The sequence below is a fragment of the Scyliorhinus canicula genome, chromosome 15, assembly GCF_902713615.1.
Source record: "Scyliorhinus canicula chromosome 15, sScyCan1.1, whole genome shotgun sequence".
Taxonomy (NCBI): Eukaryota; Metazoa; Chordata; class Chondrichthyes; order Carcharhiniformes; family Scyliorhinidae; genus Scyliorhinus; species Scyliorhinus canicula.
This window is the reverse complement of record NC_052160.1, coordinates 25,042,553-25,070,357: the sequence shown is the minus strand read 5'-3', so window position 1 is coordinate 25,070,357 and position 27,805 is coordinate 25,042,553. Positions and strand designations below refer to the sequence as shown.

General features: G+C 46.9%; 1 protein-coding gene across 1 annotated transcript; it reads right to left on the bottom strand.

Moving 5' to 3' along the window:
• Positions 1 to 796: 796 nt before the first annotated feature.
• On the bottom strand, positions 797 to 27,473 carry LOC119978625 (ras-related C3 botulinum toxin substrate 1). Its single transcript, XM_038820405.1, has 6 exons — positions 27,310 to 27,473; positions 23,153 to 23,224; positions 22,357 to 22,474; positions 20,201 to 20,263; positions 4,226 to 4,385; positions 797 to 2,631 (listed from the first exon to the last, which is right to left on the bottom strand). Exons 1-6 carry the CDS (start codon positions 27,342 to 27,344, stop codon positions 2,501 to 2,503), a joined length of 579 nt encoding a protein of 192 aa, XP_038676333.1. The 5' UTR covers positions 27,345 to 27,473; the 3' UTR covers positions 797 to 2,500.
• Positions 27,474 to 27,805: the final 332 nt, after the last annotated feature.

The following is a 27,805-nucleotide window of genomic DNA, read 5'->3' as shown; positions in this document are numbered from 1 at the left end:
AGTGAGTCACCTCACCTTGAGTGAGACAATTTTGCCCAGAAATACAAAGAACATTCCCCAGTACTGCAGTGCACTGGCTGACATACTTGAGTGCATACTCTTTTTAAATAAATTTAGAGGGGGCAATTTAGCATGGCCAATCCACCTATTTCTGCACATCTTTTGGGTTGTAGGGGCGAAACTCACACAAACACAGGGAGAATATCCCAGAGCTGAAGGGGTTGGATTATGAGGAGAGGTTGAGTAGACTGGGACTGTACTCGTTGGAATTTAGAAGGATGAGGGGGATCTTATAGAAACATTTAAAATTATGAAGGGGATAGATGCGGGCAGGTTGTTTCCACTGGCGGGTGAAAGCAGAACTAGGGGACATAGCCTCAAAATAAGGGGAAGTAGATTTAGGACTGAGTTTAGGAGGAACTTCTTCACCCCAAAGGGTTGTGAATCTATGGAATTCCTTGCCCAGTGAAGCAGTTGAGGCTCCTTCATTAAATGTTTTTAAGGTAAAGATAGATAGATTTTTGAAGAAGAATGGGATTAAAGGTTATGGTGTTCGGGCCGGAAAGTGGAGCTGAGTCCACAAAAGATCATCCATGATCTCATTGAATGGCGGAGCAGGCTCGAGGGGCCAGGTGGCCTACTCCTGCTCCTAGTTCTTATGTTCTAATATGCATTGAGTCCATAGTCTTGTACAAAATCCTGGTCTAAGAGCAAACCAGGAGGAACAAATACACAACCCTAGATTTTAATACATCCCATGCTGAATCATTAACCATTGATGGACAGTACAATCACATGCAGATCTCCAACCGTATTAACTGTTTATTTAAATCACACAGTAAACATAGAACAATAATTATGAATGCAAGCAAGCAGTTCCTCTTTCTCCAACATTTTAACACTTGTTCTTTTTTTTTAAAAAAAAGCAGATTCATCTGTTTGTTAACAGTCCTCCCCTGTTGGATTTCGCTGTTTCAAAATAGATGAGCAACATGCATAGAACATAACCTTTAGAAAAATTAAGTAGAAAATACATTGGGTTTATGTACATTTTAGATAAGGCGTCTATGGTAGAATTAAACAGAGCACGAGGATTGGTGAGGAGTTAATGGCTCCGTGCAGGATTTGGTCTGTTTGGTTTTAAGGCTTCCCAAAATTGAAATTAACAAAAAGGATTTGTAGGGCCTGTAATCATGCTATTTAAAACAGGAAGCATAAACGGTTAAGAATGGAGGTAATAAAACTGCTCTTTTACTGAAGGAGTTAGTCAAGCATTTTCCACATAATAGTGTTTATAACTAAAGTTAACAACATCAATTCCACTAATTGTGTTCCAGATTATGAAATAACACTTGTGTTGACAGTTCTTCTATCACCATGTTAAAATTTATGACTTAAAAATGAAAATCTCTTTAGTCAAATACAGTTGAGTATAACCACTTCAGAAACATACAAAAGCATGTTGCATATAAATCCCATAACGGTATAGATCAGTGATGTTTGTTAGGACAGGACACAGTTAATGCCTTCAAAAAACCAGCCCCTCTATTCCAAGTTCCTGAATCTGCTCTCACCACATCAACATTCACTTCTGCCCATTGTTGCACCTGCACTTAAAAACATGCAACAGATCAGCAAAGAGGTCCTTCAAAATTCAAGCAGCTGTTTTCCCACTCTACACCAGTTGGAAAATACATAAACTCCCAGTTCAATGCCAATTGATAGCTGCACCTCCATCAAACTGCAGCACATCCTTGTTTTACCATTGATTTGCTTAGACTGCCAATGCATTTGTTTTAAGTTTAAATATTTAGCAGCAGACATGATTAATTTATTGAACTTAATGTTTACATCAATAAAGCATCTCTGCCATCTTTGAGTTAGCAAGATAGTGTGATAAACGCATAGAGTAATATAGTTTTTTTAAAAATAGGACCAACTAAAGCTGCCTTTGAACCGTACAATCCTTTCACACCTTCAGAACGGTTCAAAGTCATAAAAAACCATTCCAACACCACAGGTCAAATGTAGCTCTTGTCCCCCGAGCAGTTTAAATCATTGTGTTTATCTGTAGCTACGCTGGGAGGGATGCGAATAGATGAGCACAAATTGGGTGGTTAAAGAGTTCTGGAAAGGTTGTAAACAGTGGCAGATGACAGAAAGATACAGTTCCTTCTATGTGTTTAGTGTTTGTAGTGCAACAGATGCGTATCTTCAGTTACATTGGATAATTTGGCAATTTAAATACAATTGAGAAGTGTAAACAGGCAATGGGGTGGGGAATGTAGGTAGGAAGGGGGACAGAAAATAGACAGAACCGATAATTGATACTCATCTGTTACATGTTAATTACAGTATCTGAAAATTAGACAGTAGATGCATTCCATAGCACTGCACAGAGGAATTCTAAGGGAGAGATTAAAGTAATCACAACAGGGAAAAATATTGGCATATTTGAATCAATGCTCTGTGGACCTGGTAAAACTGACAAATGATTGATTTACAAAATGAAACATTTTCTCTTCTTCTTCTTTACAGGAATAGGACAGAGCACTGCCCGGATTGCTTCATCGAACACGGTCTTAAGACCTCGCTGAGTTAGTGCTGAACATTCCAAATACTTCACTGAACCTGCAGAATAAACGGTGGAAAATGGATCAGCAGGATCGCAGCATTAAAATTAATGGCTTTGCTAAGCGAGTCAAGAGTACTTGTATCTGTACAAATCTTGCAATCACTGGATGGTGATCATTAACTTAAACCTGTCTCCTCTCCCAGACGATTGGTAGGGAGACCAGAAATAGCGCAGATTCAACAGAAGCTTTCAAAAGAGAATTGGATATGCAGCTGAAAATGAGAAATTTGCAGGGCTACAGGGAAAGAGGAGACTGGGACTAATTGGCAGTTCTTTCAAAGAACTGGCAAGGAGACAATGGGCTGAATAGTTGCTGCTGTGATTCCAGGTCTCATGCATTTTGTATTCCTTACTCAAATTATGCCAATTTCAGTCAAGAACCCCTCCCTCCCGCTTTACAGCTGAGTTGCTCACAGCCTATAGACTACAGTATCTTCACAATATGGAGTTCTGTAGCTGGTTAATATCTAGTATTTGTGTAATTACAGAAATTCCTGCAATTTAAAAGCTGAACAACATACAGCAGCCGGCTAAAACCCATTCTGAAGTAAATGTTACAGCCCACAGAAATATCCTTGGGCAAAACACTCTTTCTGGATGAAATTTTAGCCTGAAGACAACAATTAGCTTGTTTAAATTCTAGAGGAAGTGGGGTGAGCTCAAGTCAGTGACAAGATTTGTTTATCTCCACAGTCAATACACTACAGATTTCAATTGAAACTGCCTTCTCTAGTTACAGCTCCACTGCCCTCGAATCACTTTTCCCTGATAAATTTCAACACATTCGATTCGAGGGAGATTCAAGGTCTGCCAGAAGTTGCCTGCAAAATATATCTTGGGAGAAGGAAAGGGGCTGGTATCCAAATTTATTAACAGTCTGAAAGCAATAAATCACAGCCGTAGCTCAAGTCAACTAGATCTTAAGGACATTAACTCAAACTTAAGGCAAGGAAACATAAGGAATTTAATTAGTTGGACAAGATTTTACAGTCACTGATCCAAAGAAAAACAAGACAGCTTTGGTTTGATTTAACAACCCTACAGTGTGAAAAAAATGAGTATTATCTGTAGGAAAGTTCCTAGTGTCTGAAATTACCTTCAGCCCTCAGATCTTTGCACTCCCTCAATTCTGATATTGAACCATCCTCAATTTCCAACACTGCCTTTAGCAGCAGTCTCCCCTGGGGTCTAAGTTCTGGAATTTCCTCCCCAAACATCTCCTCCATGTTTAAACTCACCTCTTTGATCAAGCTTTTGGTGAACTATCTCAATATTTTACATGTCTCAATATCAGATTGTGTGAGATTATGCTCCTGTGAAGAGCCATAGGACTTGTTACTACATTAAAAGGTGCTATATAAATGCAAGTTACTGTTGTTGTGCCTGTGGTACGTGAATAGTCGGCAAACACCTAAACAACATTGTGGTTATTGAAGCAACACCAAGATTCAGGAAAAACAGCAACCCACCCTTGCCGTCACTCACATTGTGACAGCCCAGTGTTTTTAGAAAGCAGCTTTAGGGTCTGCTAGCAGCACAGTGAGAGACACGACAGTGCAAGTTAACAGAGTCAACGGAGGAAATACACACCAATCTCTTTCGCCATAGCAAGGCCCTGCGGGTATGTGATAGGAGTCAATTTCTTTTCCCTCAGCTTTTCAATTGTGTCCTTGTCATCCCGCAGATCAAGCTTGGTGCCCACCAGGATGATGGGTGTATTCGGACAATGATGCCTCACTTCAGGATACCACTACGGGAATAAACAGAGTGTTTATAAGGAACAGGAGTAGGAATAAGTCATACAGTCTCTCAAGCCTCCTCTGCCATTCAATAACATCAAGGTTCAGCTTTCACCTCTATTCCACCCTATCTACAGGTTCCATAAACATATTCAATGACTGAGGTAGAGAAGTCCAAAGAACCTGGGACCTCGCCGCCGTGAGACTGCAGTGCTACCACTGCGCTGCCCTCTCATAGTCCAGTCCTGAGACATCGAAGCAACGGTATCAGGCAGGTTATGAACTATTGCTAAGTTGACCAAACTCACTTAGATCTTTGTGGTCAATACCAATAGAGGGGAACTTTGTCCTCATCAGTCAGGATTGGAATCGAGTTCAAATCTTAAGAATTCAAAATTCTGCCTCTAATTTACTGCAGCAACCAGTCGCACCCTCGTGAGGGCATTTCCAACGTACTGCGTTGTCATGAGCACTTTATGTGAAACTTCTGAGCATCCCATACTTCTATGCATTCTACGAATGGGCAGCTTTCTCAAATAACATGGTACGGACGGAATGAAACAAAATCAGCATTGGTTACAAGGGAGAGTGCTGATTGTTAAATAGAGAGAAAGGTCAGCAAGTCATAGAACATAGAACATAGAACGATACAGCGCAGTACAGGCCCTTCGGCCCTCGATGTTGCACCGACATGGAAAAAAAAAACTAAAGGCCATCTAACCTACACTATGCCCTTATCATCCATATTCTTATCCAATAAATTTTTAAATGCCCTCAATGTTGGCGAGTTCACTACTGTTGCAGGTAGGGCATTCCACGGCCTCACCACTCTTTGCGTAAAAAACCCACCTCTGACCTCTGTCCTATATCTATTACCCCTCAATTTAAGGCTATGTCCCCTCGTGCTAGCCACCTCCATCCGCGGGAGAAGGCTCTCGCTGTCCACCCTATCTAACCCTCTGATCATTTTGTATGCCTCTATTAAGTCACCTCTTAACCTTCTTCTCTCTAACGAAAACAACCTCAAGTCCATCAGCCTTTCCTCATAAGATTTTCCCTCCATACCAGGCAACATCCTGGTAAATCTCCTCTGCACCCGTTCCAAAGCTTCCACGTCCTTCCTATAATGAGGCGACCAGAACTGTACGCAATACTCCAAATGCGGCCGTACCAGAGTTTGGTACAGCTGCATCATGACCTCATGGCTCCGGAACTCAATCCCTCTACCAATAAAGGCCAACACACCATAGGCCTTCTTCACAACCCTATCAACCTGGGTGGCAACTTTCAGGGATCTATGTACATGGACACCGAGATCCCTCTGCTCATCCACACTACCAAGAATTTTACCATTAGCCAAATATTCCGCATTCCTGTTATTCTTTCCAAAGTGAATCACCTCACACTTCTCCACATTAAACTCCATTTGCCACCTCTCAGCCCAGCTCTGCAGCTTATCTATGTCCCTCTGTAACCTGCAACATCCTTCCGCACTGTCTACAACTCCACCGACTTTAGTGTCGTCTGCAAATTTACTCACCCATCCTTCTGCGCCCTCCTCTAGGTCATTTATAAAAATGACAAACAGCAACGGCCCCAGAACAGATCCTTGTGGTACGCCACTCGTAACTGAACTCCATTCTGAACATTTCCCATCAACTACCACTCTCTGTCTTCTTTCAACTAGCCAATTTCTGATCCACATCTCTAAATCACCCTCAATCCCCAGCCTCCGAATTTTCTGCAATAGCCGACCGTGGGGAACCTTATCAAACGCTTTACTGAAATCCATATACACCACATCAACTGCTCTACCCTCGTCTACCTGTTCAGTCACCTTCTCAAAGAACTCGATAAGGTTTGTGAGGCATGACCTACCCTTCACAAAACCATGCTGACTATCCCTAATCATATTATTCCTATCTAGATGATTATAAATCGTATCTTTTATAATCCTCTCCAAGACCTTACCCACCACAGACGTTAGGCTCACCGGCCTATAGTTACCGGGGTTATCTCTACTCCCCTTCTTGAACAAAGGGACCACATTTGCTATCCTCCAGTCCTCTGGCACTATTCCTGTAGCCAATGATGACCTAAAAATCAAAGCCAAAGGCTCAGCAATCTCTTCCCTGGCTTCCCAGAGAATCCTAGGATAAATCCCATCCGGCCCCGGGGACTTATCTATTTTCACCTTGTCCAGAATTGCCAACACTTCTTCCCTACGCACCTCAATGCCATCTATTCTAATAGCCTGGGTCTCAGCATTCTCCTCCTCAATATTATCTTTTTCTTGAGTGAATACTGACGAAAAGTATTCATTTAGTATCTTGCTTATCTCCTCAGCCTCCACACACAACTTCCCACCACTGTCCTTGACTGGCCCTACTCTTACCCTAGTCATTCTTTTATTCCTGACATACCTATAGAAAGCTTTTGGGTTTTCCTTGATCCTACCTGCCAAAGACTTCTCATGTCCCCTCCTTGCTCGTCTCAGCTCTCTCTTTAGATCCTTCCTCGCTTCCTTGTAACTATCAAGCGCCCCAACTGAAACTTCACGCCTCATCTTCACATAGGCCTCCTTCTTCCTCTTAACAAGAGATTCCACTTCTTTGGTAAACCACGGTTCCCTCGCTCGACCCCTTCCTCCCTGCCTGACTGGTACGTACTTATCAAGAACATGCAATAGCTGTTCCTTGAACAAGCTCCACATATCCAGTGTGCCCAACCCTTGCAGCCTACTTCTCCAACCAACACATCCTAAGTCATGTCTAATGGCATCATAATTGCCCTTCCCCCAGCTATAACTCTTGCTCTGCGGGGTATACTTATCCCTTTCCATCACTAACGTAAAGGTCACCGAATTGTGGTCACTGTCTCCAAAGTGTTCACCTACCTCCAGATCTAACACCTGGCCTGGTTCATTACCCAAAACCAAATCCAAAGTGGCCTCACCTCTTGTTGGCCTGTCAACATATTGTGTCAGAAAACCCTCCTGCACACATTGTACAAAGAATGACCCATCCAATGTACTCGAACTATATCTTTTCCAGTCAATATTAGGAAAGTTAAAGTCTCCCATAACAACTACCCTGTTACTTTCGCTCTTTTCCAGAATCATCTTCGCCATCCTTTCCTCTACATCTCTAGAACTATTAGGTGGCCTATAGAAAACTCCCAACAGGGTGACCTCTCCTTTCCTGTTTCTAACCTCAGCCCATACTACCTCGGAAGAAGAGTCCCCATCTTGCATCCTTTCTACCACCGTAATACTGTCCTTGACTAGCAGCGCCACACCTCCCCCTCTTTTGCCCCCTTCTCTGACCTTACTAAAGCACCTAAACCCCGGAACCTGCAACAACCATTCCTGTCCCTGCTCTATCCATGTCTCCGAAATGGCCACAACATCGAAGTCCCAGGAACCAACCCATGCTGCCAGTTCCCCTACCTTATTTCGTATACTCCTGGCATTGAAATAGACACACTTCAAACCACAGACCTGAACACTGCCGCTCTCCTGCGAAGTCAAAACTGTGCTCCTGACCTCTCTACTCTCAATCTCTCGCACCCCAAAACTACAATCCAGGTTCCCATGCCCCTGCTGAATTAGTTTAAACCCCCCCAAAGAGTACTAACAAATCTCCCCCCCAGGATATTGGTGCCCCTCAGGTTCAGATGTAGACCATCCTGTCTAAAGAGGTCCCACCTTCCCCAGAAAGAGCCCCAGTTATCCAGAAATCTGAATCCCTCCCGCCTGCACCATCCCTGTAGCCACGTGTTTAATTGCTCTCTCTCCCTATTCCTCATCTCACTATCACGTGGCACGGGCAACAACCCAGAGATAACAACTCTGTTTGTTCTCGCTCTGAGCTTCCATCCTAGCTCCCTAAAGGCCTGCCTGACATCCTTGCCCCCTTTCCTACCTATGTCGTTAGTGCCAATGTGGACTACGACTTGGGGCTGCTCCCCCTCCCCCTTAAGGACCCGGAAAACACGATCCGAGACATCACGTACCCTTGCACCTGGGAGGCAACATACCAAACGTGAGTCTCTCTCGCTCCCACAAAATCTCCTATCTGTGCCCCTGACTATTGAGTCCCCAATTACTAATGTTCTACTCCTTTCCCCCCTTCCCTTCTGAGCAACAGGGACAGACTCCGTGCCAGAGGCCCGTACCCCATGGCTTGCCCCTGGTAAGTCGTCCCCCCCACAAGTATCCAAAACGGTATACTTGTTACTCAGGGGAACGACCGCAGGGGGTCCCTGCACTGACTGCTTCTTCCCAGTCCCTCTTACAGTTACCCATCTATCTCCAGTCTTTGGTGTAACTACTTCCCTGAAGCTCCTATCTATGACCCCCTCTGCCTCCCGAATGATCCGAAGTTCATCCAGCTCAAGCTCCAGGTCCCTAACACGGTTTTTGAGGAGCTGGAGTTGGGTGCACTTCCCACAGATGAAATCAGCAGGGACACTGACGGCGTCCCTCACCTCAAACATTCTGCAGGAGGAGCATTGTACTGCCTTCCCTGACATCCCCTCTAGATTAAAAAAAAAACAAGAAAAAGAAAAAGAAAGGAAGAGCTTACCTGATATTACCTCAAACCCTGATCCTGCTGAAAGGTAAGCAAATTTAAAGGCACTCACTCACCTTCACGACAGGCCCCTGCTCCCGCTTCCCAACCACCGTGGGGTGGGGGGGTTGGTTAGAGGAGGAGGTAGGGTGGGAAACACTCACAAAGTGTTTCGGGTTTAACTGTCACTTGCCAACAGCCCCTCCACAAACCACCTTCAACTTAGGCTGACCGCACTGCACGTATGCAAATTTCCCCAGAACAGCTGATCAGTAGCTCTGCTCTGCTGCCCTCTGCTGGTTCCTTGCCTTTACTCAAACTCCTTGGGTCTTCTTCGCAGGTTCACCTTCAACTTAGGCTGACCGCACTGCACGTATGCAAATTTCCCCAGAACAGCTGATCAGTAGCTCTGCTCTGCTGCCCTCTGCTGGTTCCTTGCCTTTACTCAAACTCCTTGGGTCTTCTTCGCAGGTTCACCTTCAACTTAGGCTGACCGCACTGCACGTATGCAAATTTCCCCAGAACAGCTGATCAGTAGCTCTGCTCTGCTGCCCTCTGCTGGTTCCTTGCCTTTACTCAAACTCCTTGGGTCTTCTTCGCAGGTTCACCTTTAACTTAGGCTGACCGCACTGCACGTATGCAAATTTCCCCAGAACAGCTGATCAGTAGCTCTGCTCTGCTGCCCTCTGCTGGTTCCTTGCCTTTACTCAAACTCCTTGGGTCTTCTTCGCAGGTTCACCTTCAACTTAGGCTGACCGCACTGCACGTATGCAAATTTCCCCAGAACAGCTGATCAGTAGCTCTGCTCTGCTGCCCTCTGCTGGTTCCTTGCCTTTACTCAAACTCCTTGGGTCTTCTTCGCAGGTTCACCTTCAACTTAGGCTGACCGCACTGCACGTATGCAAATTTCCCCAGAACAGCTGATCAGTAGCTCTGCTCTGCTGCCCTCTGCTGGTTCCTTGCCTTTACTCAAACTCCTTGGGTCTTCTTCGCAGGTTCACCTTTAACTTAGGCTGACCGCACTGCACGTATGCAAATTTCCCCAGAACAGCTGATCAGTAGCTCTGCTCTGCTGCCCTCTGCTGGTTCCTTGCCTTTACTCAAACTCCTTGGGTCTTCTTCGCAGGTTCACCTTCAACTTAGGCTGACCGCACTGCACGTATGCAAATTTCCCCAGAACAGCTGATCAGTAGCTCTGCTCTGCTGCCCTCTGCTGGTTCCTTGCCTTTACTCAAACTCCTTGGGTCTTCTTCGCAGGTTCACCTTCAACTTAGGCTGACCGCACTGCACGTATGCAAATTTCCCCAGAACAGCTGATCAGTAGCTCTGCTCTGCTGCCCTCTGCTGGTTCCTTGCCTTTACTCAAACTCCTTGGGTCTTCTTCGCAGGTTCACCTTCAACTTAGGCTGACCGCACTGCACGTATGCAAATTTCCCCAGAACAGCTGATCAGTAGCTCTGCTCTGCTGCCCTCTGCTGGTTCCTTGCCTTTACTCAAACTCCTTGGGTCTTCTTCGCAGGTTCACCTTTAACTTAGGCTGACCGCACTGCACGTATGCAAATTTCCCCAGAACAGCTGATCAGTAGCTCTGCTCTGCTGCCCTCTGCTGGTTCCTTGCCTTTACTCAAACTCCTTGGGTCTTCTTCGCAGGTTCACCTTCAACTTAGGCTGACCGCACTGCACGTATGCAAATTTCCCCAGAACAGCTGATCAGTAGCTCTGCTCTGCTGCCCTCTGCTGGTTCCTTGCCTTTACTCAAACTCCTTGGGTCTTCTTCGCAGGTTCACCTTCAACTTAGGCTGACCGCACTGCACGTATGCAAATTTCCCCAGAACAGCTGATCAGTAGCTCTGCTCTGCTGCCCTCTGCTGGTTCCTTGCCTTTACTCAAACTCCTTGGGTCTTCTTCGCAGGTTCACCTTCAACTTAGGCTGACCGCACTGCACGTATGCAAATTTCCCCAGAACAGCTGATCAGTAGCTCTGCTCTGCTGCCCTCTGCTGGTTCCTTGCCTTTACTCAAACTCCTTTACTCAAAGTCTTTACAACTTTTTCCACAGTTTGAAAATACTTTGTGGCTTATAATTTGTAAGGGCTAAGATTGGTAGTAACAAGGACAAGGAAAGAAGGACCATAGAGAATTGGATATAATCTAACATCAAGCATCTTCCAAAGGTTTAATGTAATGGGTAAGTCTTGGCAGGAGAGCTCAAAGCCTTGTTTTGCTCCTCTTGCGCCATGTGGGAAGCCAGGAACATTTCCAGTGCCCGGGACCATCATGGGTGCAGGAAGTATCTCCCACTACAGCGTAAGACTGTGTTTCAGAGCTGGAGCGGCGACTGGGAGCACTAGAGCATCAGTGAGGAGGAGAGTGTCATGGATAGCACGTATAGAGAGGTGGTCACACCGCAGGTTCAGACTCTACAGACAGGAAGGGAATGCGTGACCACCAGGCAGAGCAAGAGAGCTAGGCAGGCAAATGCAGGAATCTCCTGTGGCCATTCCCCTGCAAAACAGATATACTGCTTTGGGTACTGGTGAGGGAAATGACCTCGAAGAGGAAAGCAGCTAACAGCCAAATTTGTTGCACCATGGTTGGTTCTCCTGCAGAGGGGAGGACTAAAAAGTGTGGGAATGCAATAGTTATAGGGATTCAACTGTATGCGGAATAGATAAGAATTTCAGTGACCGCAAATGAGACTCCAGGATGGTATGTTGCCTCCTTGGTTCTAGGGTCAAGGCTGTCCTCAAGAGTGGCTACAGGACATTCTGGAGGGGGTGGGTGAACAGCCAGTGGTCGTGGTACACATCGGTACCAACGACATTGGTTGAAAACAAAAAAAGGATAAGGTCCTAAAGCTGACTATAGGGAGTTAGGAAGAAAGTTGAAGAGTTGATCCTCAAGGATAGTGATCTCAGGATTACTACCAGTATCACATGCTAGTCAGAGTAGAAATAGCAAGATATATCGGAGAATACGTGGCTGAAGAGGTGGTGTGAGGAGGAGGGTTTCAGATTCCTGGGGCATTTGGATTGGTTCTGGGGGAGGTGGAACCAGCACAAACTGGACAGGTTATACCTGGCAGGACTGCGACTGATGTCCTGGGGAAATATTTGCGAGAGGAGGAGGAGGAAACAGACAATAACAATGACAGAAAGGGGAAGAAAAGGATAGGCAGAGAAACCAAGAGTCAGATTGAAACAGGGCCACCGTGAAAAATATTGGGAGTGGGACATGTTAAAAAGACAAGCTTAAAGGCTGTGCCTTAATTTGTGGAGTACTTGCAATAAAGCAGATGAACTAATCGCGCAAATAGACCTGAAGGTATAATATAATCGGGATTATGGAGACATGGCTGCAAAGTGACCAGGGATGGAAACTGAGGGCCAGTGGTATTCAGTACTTAGGAAGGACAGACAAAAAGGAAAAGACGGTGGAATTATAGTGCTGATTAAAGAGGAAGTTAACGCGATAGTGAGGAAGGATATTAGCTCCGACAATGTGGAATCTGTATGGGTCGAGCTGAGAAACACCAAGTAGCAAAAAGCATTAGTGGGCATCATATACAGACCCCCAAACTGCAGCAGTGATGTTGGGAATGGCATTAAACAGGAAATTAGACATGTGATAAAGGAACATGTATAATTATGGGCAATTTTAATCTGCACATAGATTGGGCAAATCAAATTAGCCATAAAACTGTAGAGGAGGAATTCCTGGGTGTATACGGGATGGTTTTCTGGACCAATATGTTGAGGAACCAACTAGAGAACAGGTCTCCTAGACTGAGTACTGTGTACTGATGAGAGAGGAATTATTGGCAATCTAGTTGTGCAAGGCCCCTTGGGGATAAGCGAGCATAATATGATAGAATGTTTCATCAAGATGGAGAGTGAAGTAGTTGATTCTGAGACTACGGTCCAGAATCTAAATTTTTTTTAAATTTGATTTTTTAACATTTTATACATAAATAAAACAATGCAAACAACAGAACCTTACCCACTTCACCAGCCAACACCCCAATAATGCCAAGAACCCCGCCTTCCCCCCTCTCCTTAGCAGCTGACCGTAACCAACGCTTTAAAGTGTAGAATAAACAGACCCCATCTCTTGTGGGTCCCCCCCCCCCCAAAAAAAAGCAAACTTCACCTTCTCCAAATACAGAAACTCCATCAGGTCCCCAAGCCATACAGAGGCACAGGGTGGAGAAGTTGACCTCCACCCAAACAGGACCTGTCTGCGAGCAATCAGCGTGGTGAAGGCTAAAACCTTTGCTGTCTCTCCTGCAAGCCGACACCCCAAATATGCAAAACCCCCCCCCCCCGGGACTGGGTTGCAAGTCTGCATGTAGGATCGCTAACATGGTGCTGAAAAATGACTTCTAAAATTTCTCTAACTTCGGGCAGGACCAGAACGTATGTACATGATTGGCCGGACCATTCCCACACGGCTCGCAGATGTCCTCCACCCCCTCAAACAACTGGCTCATCCGCGATCTCATCAGGTGCATCCTGTGCACCACCTTTAACTGTATTAACCCCAGCATCACATACTAGGTTACGCCATTCACCTTCCGCAACACCTCACACCATAACCCCTCCTCCAGCACCACCCCAGCTCCTCCTCCCACTTAGCCATAACCCCCTCCAGCGACACCATATCCTCCTCAAACATCCTCCCATTAATCACCGTGATAACCCCTCCTCCAACCCCATCTCTGACAACACCCCCTCCAACAACGAGGAGGGCAGTGTCACCGGAAATGTCAGAAAACCTACCTTGCAAAGCCCCACACCTGCAGAGACTGAAAGGCCTCTCACGCAGAATCCCAAACTTTTCCGCCAACTCCTCCAAACTCGCAAACCACCCTTCCAAAAATAAGTCCCTCATTTCCTACAAACCTGCCATCCAGCCTGGCCAGCTCAAACGCATGATTCTCTCAGATCGGCATCAGCTTCGACCCTGCCACCTAGTTAAAATGCTGCCGAAACTGCCATATCTTCAGCGTGGTCACCACCACCAGACTACCCGAGTATCTACCTGGGACAAACTGGAGCAGTGCCGTTGCTAGCACTTGCAAGCACAGACACCCTACAAGAGCCTGCCTCCATCCTCATCCACATTGCCTTTGGTTCCCTACTCCAGCCCTGCACCTTTTTGGCATTCACCACCACTAATAATACAAAAGATTTGGAACAGCCAACGACTGTTGCCCTCTCTGAAGCACCATCTTCTGAATCCTCATTACCGTACCCACCCATACAAACAACAAAATCAACCGTTCAACCCGGATAAAAAACACCTTCGGCATAAATACCAGTAAGCACAGGATTAAAAATAAATACCGCAGCAAGATATTCATCTTTACTGCCTGCCCAATAATGATAAGGGACGGCTACCCCATCTCGGCAAATCCACCATAACCCTACCCACCAGTCCTGTCAAATTCAACTTGCGGAGTTGGGCTCAGTGCCGAGCCACCTACACGCCAAATACCCAAAGGGAGTAGTCGACACACAAAACGGCAATTCCCCCCCAAAGAAACCAAAAAGCACTCGCTCTTTTCCAAATTCAGTTTAGATCCAAAAAAAGCTCCATTACACCCCCCCTACCGTGGGACCAGGGTTAGAAATATACAAACGATCGTTGACATACAAGGACTCCCTATGCTCCATACCACCCCTTTCCACTTACCCGACCACCTCAGTGCAATGGCCACGGGTTCTATCGCCAACGTAAGCAAGGGTGGGTATATGACACCTGTGTCTCATTCCCCTATGCAACTGAAAATATCCCTAATTCACCTCATTCGTATGCACACGCCTTCGGCTCCTTATATAACTCAACCCATACCAGAACTTAGACCCAACCCCAAACCACTCCAACACTTCTAACATGTAACTCCACAAGTAACAAGTAAATCAAACTACTTCTCCCCACCCAGCGCCTTCACCCACCTCCCGTTCACCCCCCTTCAGATGGGGAGAGCAGAACGTTCAACAGACGGCGCATATTCGAGGACAACTGCCTGTCCTTTACAAATCCTGCCTGATCCTCCCCAATCACCCACGGAAGGCACTCTTCCAACCTAAGTGCCAAAAACCTATTGTTTTGTTTTTATATATAGCAACAGTGAAATAGATGCCTGTCCCATCGTCTCCGGGGGCACCTCCTTTACCCACTGCATCCTCAAACATCTCCATTAGTAATGGTGCCAACCTATCCAGAATCATTTTGTAGAATTCCACCAGTAACCCATCGGCCCTGGTGCTTTACCCGTTTGCATTTTTCCTATCGCCGCCCAAACTCCAATTCCCACTGGCTCTTTCCACCCTGCCAGCTTCTCCTCCTACTCCAGCCCCCCAAAAAAGGTCAGTCATATTCGGGGCCTCACGGTAGCATGGTGGTTAGCATCAATGCTTCACAGCTCCAGGGTCCCAGGTTCGATTCCCGGCTGGGTCACTGTCTGTGTGGAGTCTGCACGTCCTCCCCGTGTGTGCGTGGGTTTCCTCCGGGTGCTCCGGTTTCCTCCCACAGTCCAAAGATGTGCGGGTTAGGTGGATTGGCCATGCTAAATTGCCCGTAGTGTAAGGTTAATGGGGGGATTGTTGGGATACGGGTTACGTGGGTTTAAGTGGGGTGATCATTGCTCGGCACAACATCGAGGGCCGAAGGGCCTGTTCTGTGCTGTACTGTTCTATGTTCTATATCCAACTCATTGCCCGGGGACAATCTTTTGTAAAACTCCTCAAATGCCCCGATCACCAGCCCCTCCCGCAATCTCTCGCGAGGGCGCCTGCCACGGAGCAGTCCTTTTTTAAATTATAAATTTAGAGTGCCCAATTCATTTTATCCAATTAAGGGGAAATTTAGCGTGGCCAATTCACCTAGCCTGCGCATCTTTGGGTTGTGGGGGTGAAACCCACGCAAACACAGGGTGAATGTGCAAATTCCACACGGACAGTGACCCAGAGCCGGGATCGAACCCGAGACCTCGGCGGCGTGAGACAGCTGTGCTAACCACTGTGCCACCATGATGCCATCCACGGAGCAGTCCTGTCGACAAGCAACTGGCCTTCTCCCCATATTAATATACTACCCCCTATGCCTCCCTCAACTAACATACCCCTTTCCCTGTAGACAAAACGGTCAAACCGTGCCTGCAGTTCCTTTCTACTGACCAAACGTTTCAGAGTGAGATCTTCCACATACTTCCCATCAACGTCCAAAATGTCAACTACCAGCTGCTGTGCTCCCCTCTTGCCTCCCTATCCACCTGTGCCTGGAACAAAATTATTTCACCCCTCACCTTCAGAGTTTTCCAAACCACTGACGGTGACCCCCCCCCCCATTCTTATTGAACCCCACATAATCAATCACCTTCACCAACCTTGCACAAAAACGTGGATCCACCTCCTCCATTGGAAACCTAATTCTCTTACCCACTAGAACTACTATCCCCGGACCCTGCTATCAAAGCCCGAGTAGTACACCTCACCCACCCAACCCTTCCGAAGTCTAGCTTGGTCCTTCACCCTCAAATGCAACAGCACCACATTGCCTCTCAAGGTCTTCAAATGAGAGAAAGCTCTTGTCCACCCAACCTCCACACGTTCCCATTAGGACTGGGGGTCTCTCACAGCTATCAGTCATGACCACGGCCCCTGGCCCCACGGCCCCTGCACCTATTCACCATCAATCAGCTACCCAGGAACGTTTGAGGACTCTGGGTCTGTACTCACTGGTGTTTAGAAGGCTGGGGAGGGGTTATTGAAATTTACAGGATACTACGAGTCCTGCATAGGGTGGACGTGGAGAGGATGTTTCCACTTGTAGGAAAACCTAGAACCAGAGGGTACAATGTCAGACTAAAGGGAGATGAGGCGGAATTTCTTCAGCCAGGGGGTGATGAATCTGTGGAACTCTTTGCCGCCGAAGGCTGTGGAGGCCAAATCACTGAGTGACTTTAAGTCAGAGGTGGATAGGTTCATGATTAATAAGGGGATCATGGGTTATGGGGAGAAGGCAGGAGAACGGGGATGAGAAAAATATCAGCCATGGTTGAATGGCGGAGCAGACTCGATGGGCCGAGTGGCCTAATTCTGCTATGCCACTTACTATGCACATCTTTGGGTTCTGGGGGGTGAGGCCCACGCAGGCACGGGGAGAAAGTGCAAATTCCACATGGCAGTGACCCAGGTCCTCAGTGCCATGAGGCAGCACTGCTAACTGTGGCCCCCCCAGAGCCTCCTGCCCCACGTGCCTTGTACAGATACCAACTGAAAGCCCCACCTCACCCGGCCCTTCTAAACAACCGCACGTGAAAAACCCCAGAGGAAAAAAACTTTGCACATTCTTCCTGTGTCTGCATGAGTCTCACCCCCACAATGCAAAGATGTGCAGGGTTGGTGGATTGGCCACACTAAATTGCCCCTTACAAGAAATTTTTTTTTAAAACAAAGGGGGGGGAAAACCCCAACACATTACCCAACCACAACATAAGAAAACAAAGTCCAAACTCAATTCAGTCCCAATCCTTCAGTCCTCATGAAGGTCTCCGCCTCCTCTGCCGTCTCAAAGTAATAGTCCTTGGGTTATACGTAACACTCAACTTCACCAGGTAGACCCCAAACCGCACATTACTCTTGTAAAGGTGGCCACTATCTTGTCATGATGCATCATGACATTACATAGAACATAGAACAGTAAAGCACAGAACAGGCCCTTCGGCCCTCGATGTGGTGCCGAGCCATGATCACCCTACTCAGGGCAGCACGGTGGCCTAGTGGTTAGCACAACCGCCTCATGGCGCTGAGGTCCCAGGTTCAATCCCGGCTCTGGGTCACTGTCCGTGTGGAGTTTGCACATTCTCCCCGTGTCTGCGTGGGTTTCGCCCCCACAACCCAAAAATGTGTAGAGTAGGTGGATTGGCCACGCTAAATTGCCCCTTAATTGGAAAAAATAATTGGGTAATCTAAATTTTAAAAAAAAGAAAAAAAAAATGATCACCCTACTCAAACCCACGTATCCACCCTATACCCGTAACCCAACAACCCCCCCCCCCCCTTAACCTTACTTTTTAGGACACTACGGGCAATTTAGCACGGCCAATCCACCTAACCCGCACATCTTTGGACTGTGGGAGAAAACCGGAGCACCCGGAGGAAACCCACGCACACACGGGGAGGACGTGCAGACTCCACACAGACAGTGACCCAGCCGGGAACCGAACCTGGGACCCTGGAGCTGTGAAGCATTTATGCTAACCACCATGCTACCGTGCAGCCCCACGATTTTGAGAAAGTAGGAAGCCGGAGGTTCAAGGCGGGACCATAAAGAAGCATTTATGAAATGAGGGAGAAGCCGTTGAGCTCTGGAGTGGGTAGGGGGCCAGTGCAGGTTGATCAGCATATTGGGTGAGTGATTGATGAGCAGGTTTTAGAACCAGAAGTTCAATTCTAGACAGTTTGGAGTTTATAGCGACTAAAGTTGGGTATATACCGCTTTCCCACCTCACCTCTCAATTCAGCTTAGTCCATCTCATCACCTTCTCCTTCGTCTGACAGCTGTGAAAACAGACAATCACCTCCAAGTGGATCATTTGCCTTCAGCCAGAGCATCCGATGAGTCCTGTCCAGCTCAAAAAGGGAGGTGTTCTCCACTCTTCCCCCCCCCCCCCGACTTAGCGAACATCTCAGAGAAGTACTCCGTCTGCCTTCAGCCCCCCAGGCAGTCCCTCGATCCGCAGATTCTGCTGCCGCAACCTGTTCTCCAGGTCCTCCACCGTGGCTCTCAGTCCTTTATTGCTCTCCTCCACCTTCCGCAGCTCCTCTCTGGTCGCTGTGCCACGATAATGCCTCCTCCACCCATCAACACCTCTCCTTGCTCTCACACCGCTGTCAAAGTCTTTCCAAGAGCCTCCTTTATCGGGGCCACCATATCATCCACCAACTGTATGAGCATTCCCATCGTGTCCTTCCCATGCCGCCCAGGATGAATAGCAAACTGTCGCTCAAACTCCACCACCATCACCTCGGCCAGAGTGTCCACCGTAACGGGCGCAGCCACACACAGCGAGCTTGCTCCCTCCCTCTTTCCTCCCACTGCACTCTGCACCAAACTCAAGTTCTCAGACGGACTAGCGCTCGTTCCTTTTTGTCCTGTATTCTTCTGTTGGGATTTCGACACCCTCTAATTACCACAACCTTACTGGACACCTATTATATATTCCCCTGATTCTGACTGTAAGGGACCTACATTTGTCTTCACCAATCTTTTTTCTCATGCATCTATAAAAATGTTTACAGTCAATTTTAACGTTCCCTTTTCCGCTTCTTAATCCATCCCTTGGTCCTTCTTTGCTGAAAGTCTAAACTAGGGGACAAAGAAATAGCTGAGCATAAAATAGATACTTTGGTTCTGAATTCACAAAGGAGGACATAAATAAGATATCAGAAATGTTTGGGAATAAAGGGTTTATAGAGGGGGAAGAATTGAAGGAGATCAATATTAATAGAGAAATGGTACTGGGGAAATTGATGGGATTGAAGGCTGATAAATCCCCAGAACCTGATAATCGACATCCCAGGGTGCTTAAGTAGCTCTAGAAATAGCGAATGGATTGGTGGTCATCTTCCAGGATTCTATAGGCTCTGGAACAGTTCCTGCAGATTGGAGAGTAGCTCATTACTTCCCTTTTTAAATATTGGAATTACGAGAGAAAGCACTGCTGCCTACGGCGCTGAGGTCCCAGGTTTGATCCCGGCCCAGGTCACTGTCTGTGTGGAGTTTGCACATTCTCCCAGTGTCTGCATAGGTTTCAAGTGCAAATTATGTGGATTGGCCACGCTAAATTGCCCCTTAATTGGAAAAAATGATTGGGTACTCTAAATTTATTTTTTTTAAATATAGCTCGTGATAAAGGGGATCAAAGGATATGGGGGAGAAACTGGGATTAGGCTGTGGAGTTGGATGATGAGCTATGATCACGATGAATGGCGGAGCAGGCTTGAAGGGCCAAATGGCCTCTTCCTCCTAGTTTCTATAGCTCAAATCTTCAGAGAGCAACTGAGAGAGAACCAGAGTAATTGAGTAGAATTCCTGGCAGATTGGGGCATTTTTTTTTAAGCCTGCCCTTTACAAACTCCAACACGAGCCCCACATTTAACTGAGGTGGTAACAATTGAACAGCATCAATTGAAACTGTCACAAGACTGCAATGAAATCACTATTATTCTGTACTGATCCATTTCTTACCTTGGCACGGACATTTTCAAAAGATGCTGGGCTCACTAGAGAGAAGCAGATTAGAAAAACGTCCTGCAGAAGAACAAGAAAAACCTGTTAAGATCTCAGTAGAGACCAGTAAAAGAATCTGAAAACCCAGGTATTTACTAAAAAACAAAGCCACATGGTCCAGGGTTAAAATCAAAAGAATTTTACTATACAAAGAACATGAATACTAATAAACGCACACTATATTAAATGGTCAGTTATGCTAAAGGTAACAAAAGTAGAATGAAATCAATTGCTTATAATTTAAACCAAATTATTTTAAATCACAGTTCTTCCCAAGGGATTTACACCTCCAATAAACTCATTCAGATATTTGGAGGCTTAACGGCCTCATACGAGTACTACTTCAAGAATCATTTAAGGGTTGAGATTTCTTGGACCTTCACTTACTTCCGACAAGGTTTTCACTTTGAATCCCCTGTACCTGCCCTAAGTTGCAAACTCTCCATTCAATATAGTATCTTAAGCGTAGCCACCTTGGGTCAGAACTCTCCTGGTTCGATTTTCTTCATCTCTTGAAGTTTTGCATCCAAATTTATCTTGCTTGTGCACTCTCTTTCTCAGCTTGCAATACCAGAAGTCCACCTCACTGTTAGCAGTCCTTCAGTTAACATGAGGTTTAAACTCTTTCAGCCAACACAGAAAATCTCAAATGAACACAGATATTTTCTGTTCTACAGCCAGCTTTTATCCCAACTTAAAACCTCAAACACAGAATCACACCCCTTAAATAAACTTACCGCGTCCCAGGCAAGTTGGTCACATGATCATTTATTGATGGTCAAATACTTTACCAGAAATCATATCCTACAGGAATCTAATCCCAACACAAATTATAGACTTTTTCCTTCAAAAGCACATAGGGCATCACACAACATTACCACATGACTACTCCCTCTCCTTCTGCCCTACACAGCCCCCAGAGTAGGACTTGAATCCATGACTTTCTGACTCAAGAGGCAACAGTGTTACTCACTGAACCACAGTGGTGGAATTGATGCTATTTAAATAGCACCATACCTAATGAAAGATACAAGCGCCGAGCAAGACTGTACCTGCCCTAAAAACAATGCAGCCGGTCACTACGACTGTTTGTTTATGAAGGATTGGAGTAGGAACTACAAGTTACAACACAGCACTGACTTCCCAGTGTGCAGTGCTGCTGTCGACTAAACCAAAGAAAACCCTTGAGGCAGTGTGACAACCTCAAAGGATTGAAGCAAAACCTGACCCACATTCACACCGCACCCATCCTCGATCCATACATAATTAGCATTCACACATCGCTTTTAACACAAGAAAAGGCATTTTGCAGCTGCATTATCAGATAATATCTAACACTGAGCCACATAAGGGGATATTAGGATAGAAATGCCACGACAAACAGGTAGGTTTTAAGGATCGTCTTAGAAGAGGGGTCGAGAGGCACTGGGTGGAATTCCACAGGGCCACGGCAGATGTAGGCACAGCCACAAATGGTGGAGCAATTAAAATTGGGTCCCATGGGCAAGAATTGGAGCTATCACAGAGGGTTGTAGGGCTGGAGGGGGTTACAAAGATTGTACGGTGCAAGGCCATGGAGGGATTTGGAAACAGGAGTGAGAATTTTAAAACTGAGATGCTGCTGAACCAGGAGTCAATGTCGACCAGCGAACAACACGGTGAATGGGACACAGGCTGCAGAGTTTCAGGGCCCGAGTAGGAGGCGGGAAAAAATAAATTCATCACTTGCAAACACAGATCATTAAGCCACAGCAAGGAGGAAACAAAGTTCACATGGGAAATCCTACATTACTGAACATGTTTACTTCTGGTCTTTAAGGACTGAGTTAACGCCTCCTGTAACTACATCCTTCTTCATTAGTGACTGTGCAGAATGTCAACGATGTTTCATAGATAATCAAAACAATAGCTGTCCTCCGATTCATTTCACCCACACCCTGACACCTGCTTTGTCCCATTGCATCCTCAAATGATACATGCCCACTCCATCCACCCCAACACCCCTTCCCTCACTGCTGCACCACCCCCACCTTTGCCCTCCATTTTCCCATTACTTATGGCCCCTAACTTAATGTTCTAGTAAGTATCACTCGCAATATTCTCTCAGTACGCACTGTTTGAGGGTAGGAAAGTGGACGCAGACGATCATAATCTTCTTGTCCAGCCGTGTCCCAAAGCCCCAGGTTCACGGGCTTCCCATCAACCATCACGTTGGCGGAATAGTTGTCAAAGCTGCAGAAAGAGCAGAGATTTTAAACCTGTATTTTTAAAAATGCCCAGAGGTGCATCTTCACAAGCCCCATTCATACACTCCAGGTGGTACTTAACACCCTGCCTCTCTCTCACTAATCTGACCTAGCCCTCCTCACACCACCCCACGCTCCTCACTGCCACCTCCACCTCTTTGCTCTCATCCCCTCGCACTGCCCATTCCTTTCTCCTCATCCCCTCACACTGCCCAGTCCTTGCTCCTCATCCCACCCTGCCCCTCGCTCCCGCTCTATTACACCCCAAAACCCAAACACACCTCCTCCATTCCACACTCCCCATAATGTCTGTCCTTCCATGCCAATGTTTTACATTGGCTTTTTTAAAAGGGGCTGGTTTAGCTCACTGGGCTAAATCGCTGGCTTTTAAAGCAGACCAAGCAGGCCAGCAGCACGGTTCGATTCCCATACTAGCCTCCCCGGACAGGCGCCGGAATGTGGCGACTAGGGGCTTCATTGAAGCCTACTCGCGACAATAAGCGATTTTCATTTCATTTTTCATTTCATTGCTGCGTGTATATCCCTCACATCAATATCCACCCCAACTGGTAGAAGTATATTCAGTTGCAACAAGAAAGGTTTATGCTGCTGCACAAAAGCCCCAGCCATACCCAGAACCAGAATAAAATGCCCAATGACTCACACAGTAGGGATGTATTCTCCTGGGAAGGCATTGGTCGTGTAGCTGATGAGCAAGCAGGTCTTACCCACCGCGCTGTAAGGAAAAAGAAGATGTGAATTAAACAGCACTGTTCCCCATTCCCAAAATCCATGATGTGGGTTTATCTGCTATGATCATGTTTGCTTAAACAGAGATATCCGCTCGTCACGTCATCAATTGTACACCATATGCTGCTCAGTTTAACAGCAGAGACTGCACCAGTTCCAAGAACCTTGGCTGAAAGGATTTTAAAAATAGACATGTTACAAAAGTTAGATTATGCTGCAACTGTGAAGGCAAAACCTTAGAGTTAACCACACTCTATAAACTGATGCTGTTACAGAGAGAAATAGCAGGACTTATTTTAAGAATTTAACAGCAGTGGATTATCGGGGGGGGGGGGGGGGGGTATGGAGAGATAGCAAGTGAAAGATCCTTTATCTTACAAAGCACAGTTTTGGTGGTGATTGTGGGGCATTGCAGAGCTTTGAACCAATAGTAGAGCAAAACAAGTGGGGGATTCCTACTAACTGACCAAAAAATAAGAAACTGGCTGTGTTTATACAGGAACACAATAAGTAATAGCACCAAAACCCAGAGTACCCCTCTAAGGATGGGCAAAGGCTAATTTTTTTTTTACTGTGTTTACCTACAACTGGGGCAGAGACCCAATGGCATCTAACCATAAAGATTATTTATATACAGTAAACTTTTTTAACTGCACATTGCTAGGAAGTATTTAAGTCATAACTTGTTGGATTTTTCAGCTAAATATATACCAGGTACACACTTAATTATATACCAGGAAGAGCAATTAAAACAAACAGTTAAACAATTTAGACAATCTGGCCAAACTATAAAGGCACTTGACTCAAGAACAGTCTGACCAACGTCAGAGTTATGCTCAGTGCACTGACCAGAGCAAACATTCAGAATCATTCAGGAAAAGATCCTGTCGACTTATTTTGGGAAATTAGCGAACCGCTTTATTTCTCAGAAGCCAACACCAAGATCAGTGCTCAGCAACAAGCGGCAACACGGTTTGTGATTGTTTTCAAGGAGAAACGAAGCAATAGGATTTCCTTGCCCCACTGATGCAGCTGATCAAGATCCTTGTGCACTACTTTCAACTGATTCTTGCGTCAATTCACAAGAGTCAGTTGGCAACAGAGGACAGAAGGCAGTGAGTAGGAGTTCGGAAATTAATGAATTTCCCAATGACGATCAGCGCATCTGAAAGAGCATCAAGAAAGCAAATCTTGAAGGAGTTAGGAGCATGATCAACACAAACTAATAATTAGGAGGGTGAGCTGATACGGTGACTTATAACAAAGGGAGGCAGAACATGAGAAATAGGAGCAGGATTGGGTGTTTTGGCCCTTCAATAAGATCATGGACGACCCTCAACTCCAACTTCACCTTCCAGATAATATATAATAATCTTTATTGTCACAAGTAGGCTTACATTAACATTACAATGAAGTTACTGTGAAAATCCCCTAGTCGCCACACTCCGGCGCCTGTTCGGCTACACAGAGGGAGAATTCAGAATGTCCAAATTACCTAACAGTACGTCTATCAGAACTTGTGGGAGGAAACTGGAGTGTCTGGAGGAAACCCACACAGACACGGAGAATGTGCAGACACCGCACAGACAGTGAACCAAGCCGGGAATCGAACTTGGGACCCTGGCGCTGTGAAGCAACAGTGCTAACCATGCGCTACCATGTTGCCCATCAGATTTGTATACAGTAAACTATTTTAAGTGCATGTTTCTAGGAAGTACTTAAAAGTCATAACTTGATGGATTTTACAGTTAAATATGTACCAGATACACTCTTAATTACATATCAGGAAGAGCAATTAAAACAAACAACGGTTAAACAATGTAAACAATCTGGCCAAACCATAAAGGCACTTGACTCATATCCCTTAATCCCCAAAAATGCATCGGCCACTGATCAGAACGTATTCAACAACTGGGCATCCCCAGCTCTCTGCGGTAGAACATTTTTCCAAAGATTCACATGGCATATCTCACGAATTTGATTGAGTTTTTTTGAAGGGGTAACCAAGAAGGTAGATGAGGGCAATGCAGTCGATGTTGTCCACATGGACTTTAGCAAGGCCTTTGACAAGATACCGTATGGTAGGTTGTTGCAAAAGGTTAAATCTCACGGAATCCAGGGTGAGGTAGCCAATTGGATACAAAATTGGCTTGGCAACCGAAGCCCTTTGGTGGTTGTGGAGGGTTGTTTTTCAAACTGGAGGCCTGTGACTAGTGGTGTGCCGCAGGGAAATGTGCTGGGTCCACTGTTATTTGTGACATATATTAATGATTTGGATGAGAATGTAGGAGGCATGGTTAGTAAATTTGCAGATGACACCAAGATTGGTGGCATAGTGGACAGTGAAGGAGGTTATATAAGATTGCAATAGGATCTTGACCAATTGGGCCGATGAATGGCGAGTTTAATTTGGATAAATGTGAGGCGATGCATTTTGGTAGATCAAATCAGGGCAGGATTTACTCAGTTAATGGGAGGGAGTTGGGGAGTTACAGAACAAAGATCATGGGGCACAAGTTCATAACTCCTTGACAGTGGAGTCGCTGGGGGGCAGGGTGGCGAAGAAGGCATTCAGCATGCTAGGTTTTATTGGTCAGAATATTGAATACAGGAGTCGGGACGTCTTGTTGAAGTTGTACAAGACATTGGTAAGACCACACATGGAATACTGTGTTCAGTTCTGGTCACCCTATTTTAGGAAGGATATTGTTAACTAGAAAGAGTGCAGAAGAGATTCAGGAGGATGCTACCAGGACTTGATTGTCTGAGTTATAAGGAGAGGCTGGATAGGCTGGGACTTTTTTCCTTGGCTCAGGGGTGATCTTCTGGAGGTCTAAAAATAATGAGCATAGATAAGGTAGATAGTCAACATCTTTTCCCAAAGGTAGAGTAGCTTTAGAACTAGAGGGCTTAGTTTAAGATGAGATATATAAAAGAGACCAGAGAGGAATTTTTTTTTCACACAGAGGGTGGTGAGCATCTGGAACGAGCTGCCAGAGGCAATTATTTCCTTTAAAAACAGTTGACAGTTACATGGGCAGGGTGGGTATAGAGGGATATGGGCCAAATGCAGGCAGGTGGGACTAGCTTAGTGATAGAAACTGGGCAGCATGGACAAGCTGGGCAGAAGGGCTTATTTCCATGACTCTACGGTGGCAGTGTTTAGCACTGCTGCCTTACTGCACCAGAGACTCGGGCTGTATTCCAACCTTGGGCAATCATCTGTGTGGAGTTTGCACTTTCTCCTGGTGGCTGCGTGGGTTTCCTCCAAGAGCTCTGGTTTCATCCACAGTCCAAAGATGTGCAGGTCAGGTGAATTGGCCATGCTAAAAATCTCCAAGTGTGTATGCTAGGTGGGATTAGTGATGGGGCAGGGTGTGGTGCTCTTTCGGAAGGGAAGCGCAAGCTCAATGGGCTGAACAGCCTCCATCTGCACCGTAGCGATTCTATGAACCTTCTGAGTCAAGACATTTCTCATCTCAATTCAAATTAATCAGCAAACTCCTCACACCCCGAATGTGACTGATTCCTCAGCGAGGGAAACATCCACTTTATTTAAAGGTAGTAAATTCTGGGGGTGAACAGGGCAGCTGCACCCAGGCTGCCGAATTCCTCTAAACTCCGGGGCATATTGGCTCGTTCCTTCACAGAACCCCTTAACCCAGGATTGGGGGGGGGGGGGGGGGGGGGGGTGTGGAGACACGAACAGGATCTTCCCCCCACATCAAACTGCTGCTGCCGCTTTCTCATCGGTTTATAACCCTCCCGGCGTCTTTATGCCCCTCGGAGTTACTTAGTCGCTGGATTCAGATTACAGGCCAGCGGGGAGGCCGGGGCTCGGGGACAGCGGGGAGGCCGGGGCTCGGGGACAGCGGGGAGGCCGGGGCTCGGGGACGGCGGGGAGGCCGGGGCTCGGGGACGGCGGGGAGGCCGGGGCTCGGGGACAGCGGGGAGGCCGGGGCTCGGGGACAGCGGGGAGGCCGGGGCTCGGGGACAGCGGGGAGGCCGGGGCTCGGGGACAGCGGGGAGGACGGCGGGGATCCCGGGAGAAGCCAACTGGCCAGCACTCACCCATCGCCGACCACCACACACTTTATCGCCTGCATCGGGCCCGCCCTCCGTCTGCCTCAGCCTCACCGACTGACCGGAAACCTGCCTGGACCCACCCCACTTCCGGATCCGACCACTACAGCCGGAAATAGAAACGGGGCTACCAGAGTCACTGCCCCCTCCCCCCGCGGTTCCCACAGTCACTGCCCCCTCCCCCCGCGGTTCCCAGAGTCACTGCCCCCCCGCGGCTCCCAGAGTCACTGCCGCCCCCCCCCGCGGCTCCCAGAGTCACTGCCCCCCCGCGGCTCCCAGAGTCACTGCTCCCCCGCGACTCCCAGAGTCACTGCCCCCCCGCGGCTCCCAAAGTCACTGTCCCCCCGCGACTCCCAGAGTCACTGCCCCCCCGCGGTTCCCAGAGTCATTGCCCCCTCCCCCCGCGGTTCCCAGAGTCACTGCCCCCCCGCGGCTCCCAGAGTCACTGCCCCCCCGCGGCTCCCAGAGTCACTGCCCCCCCGCG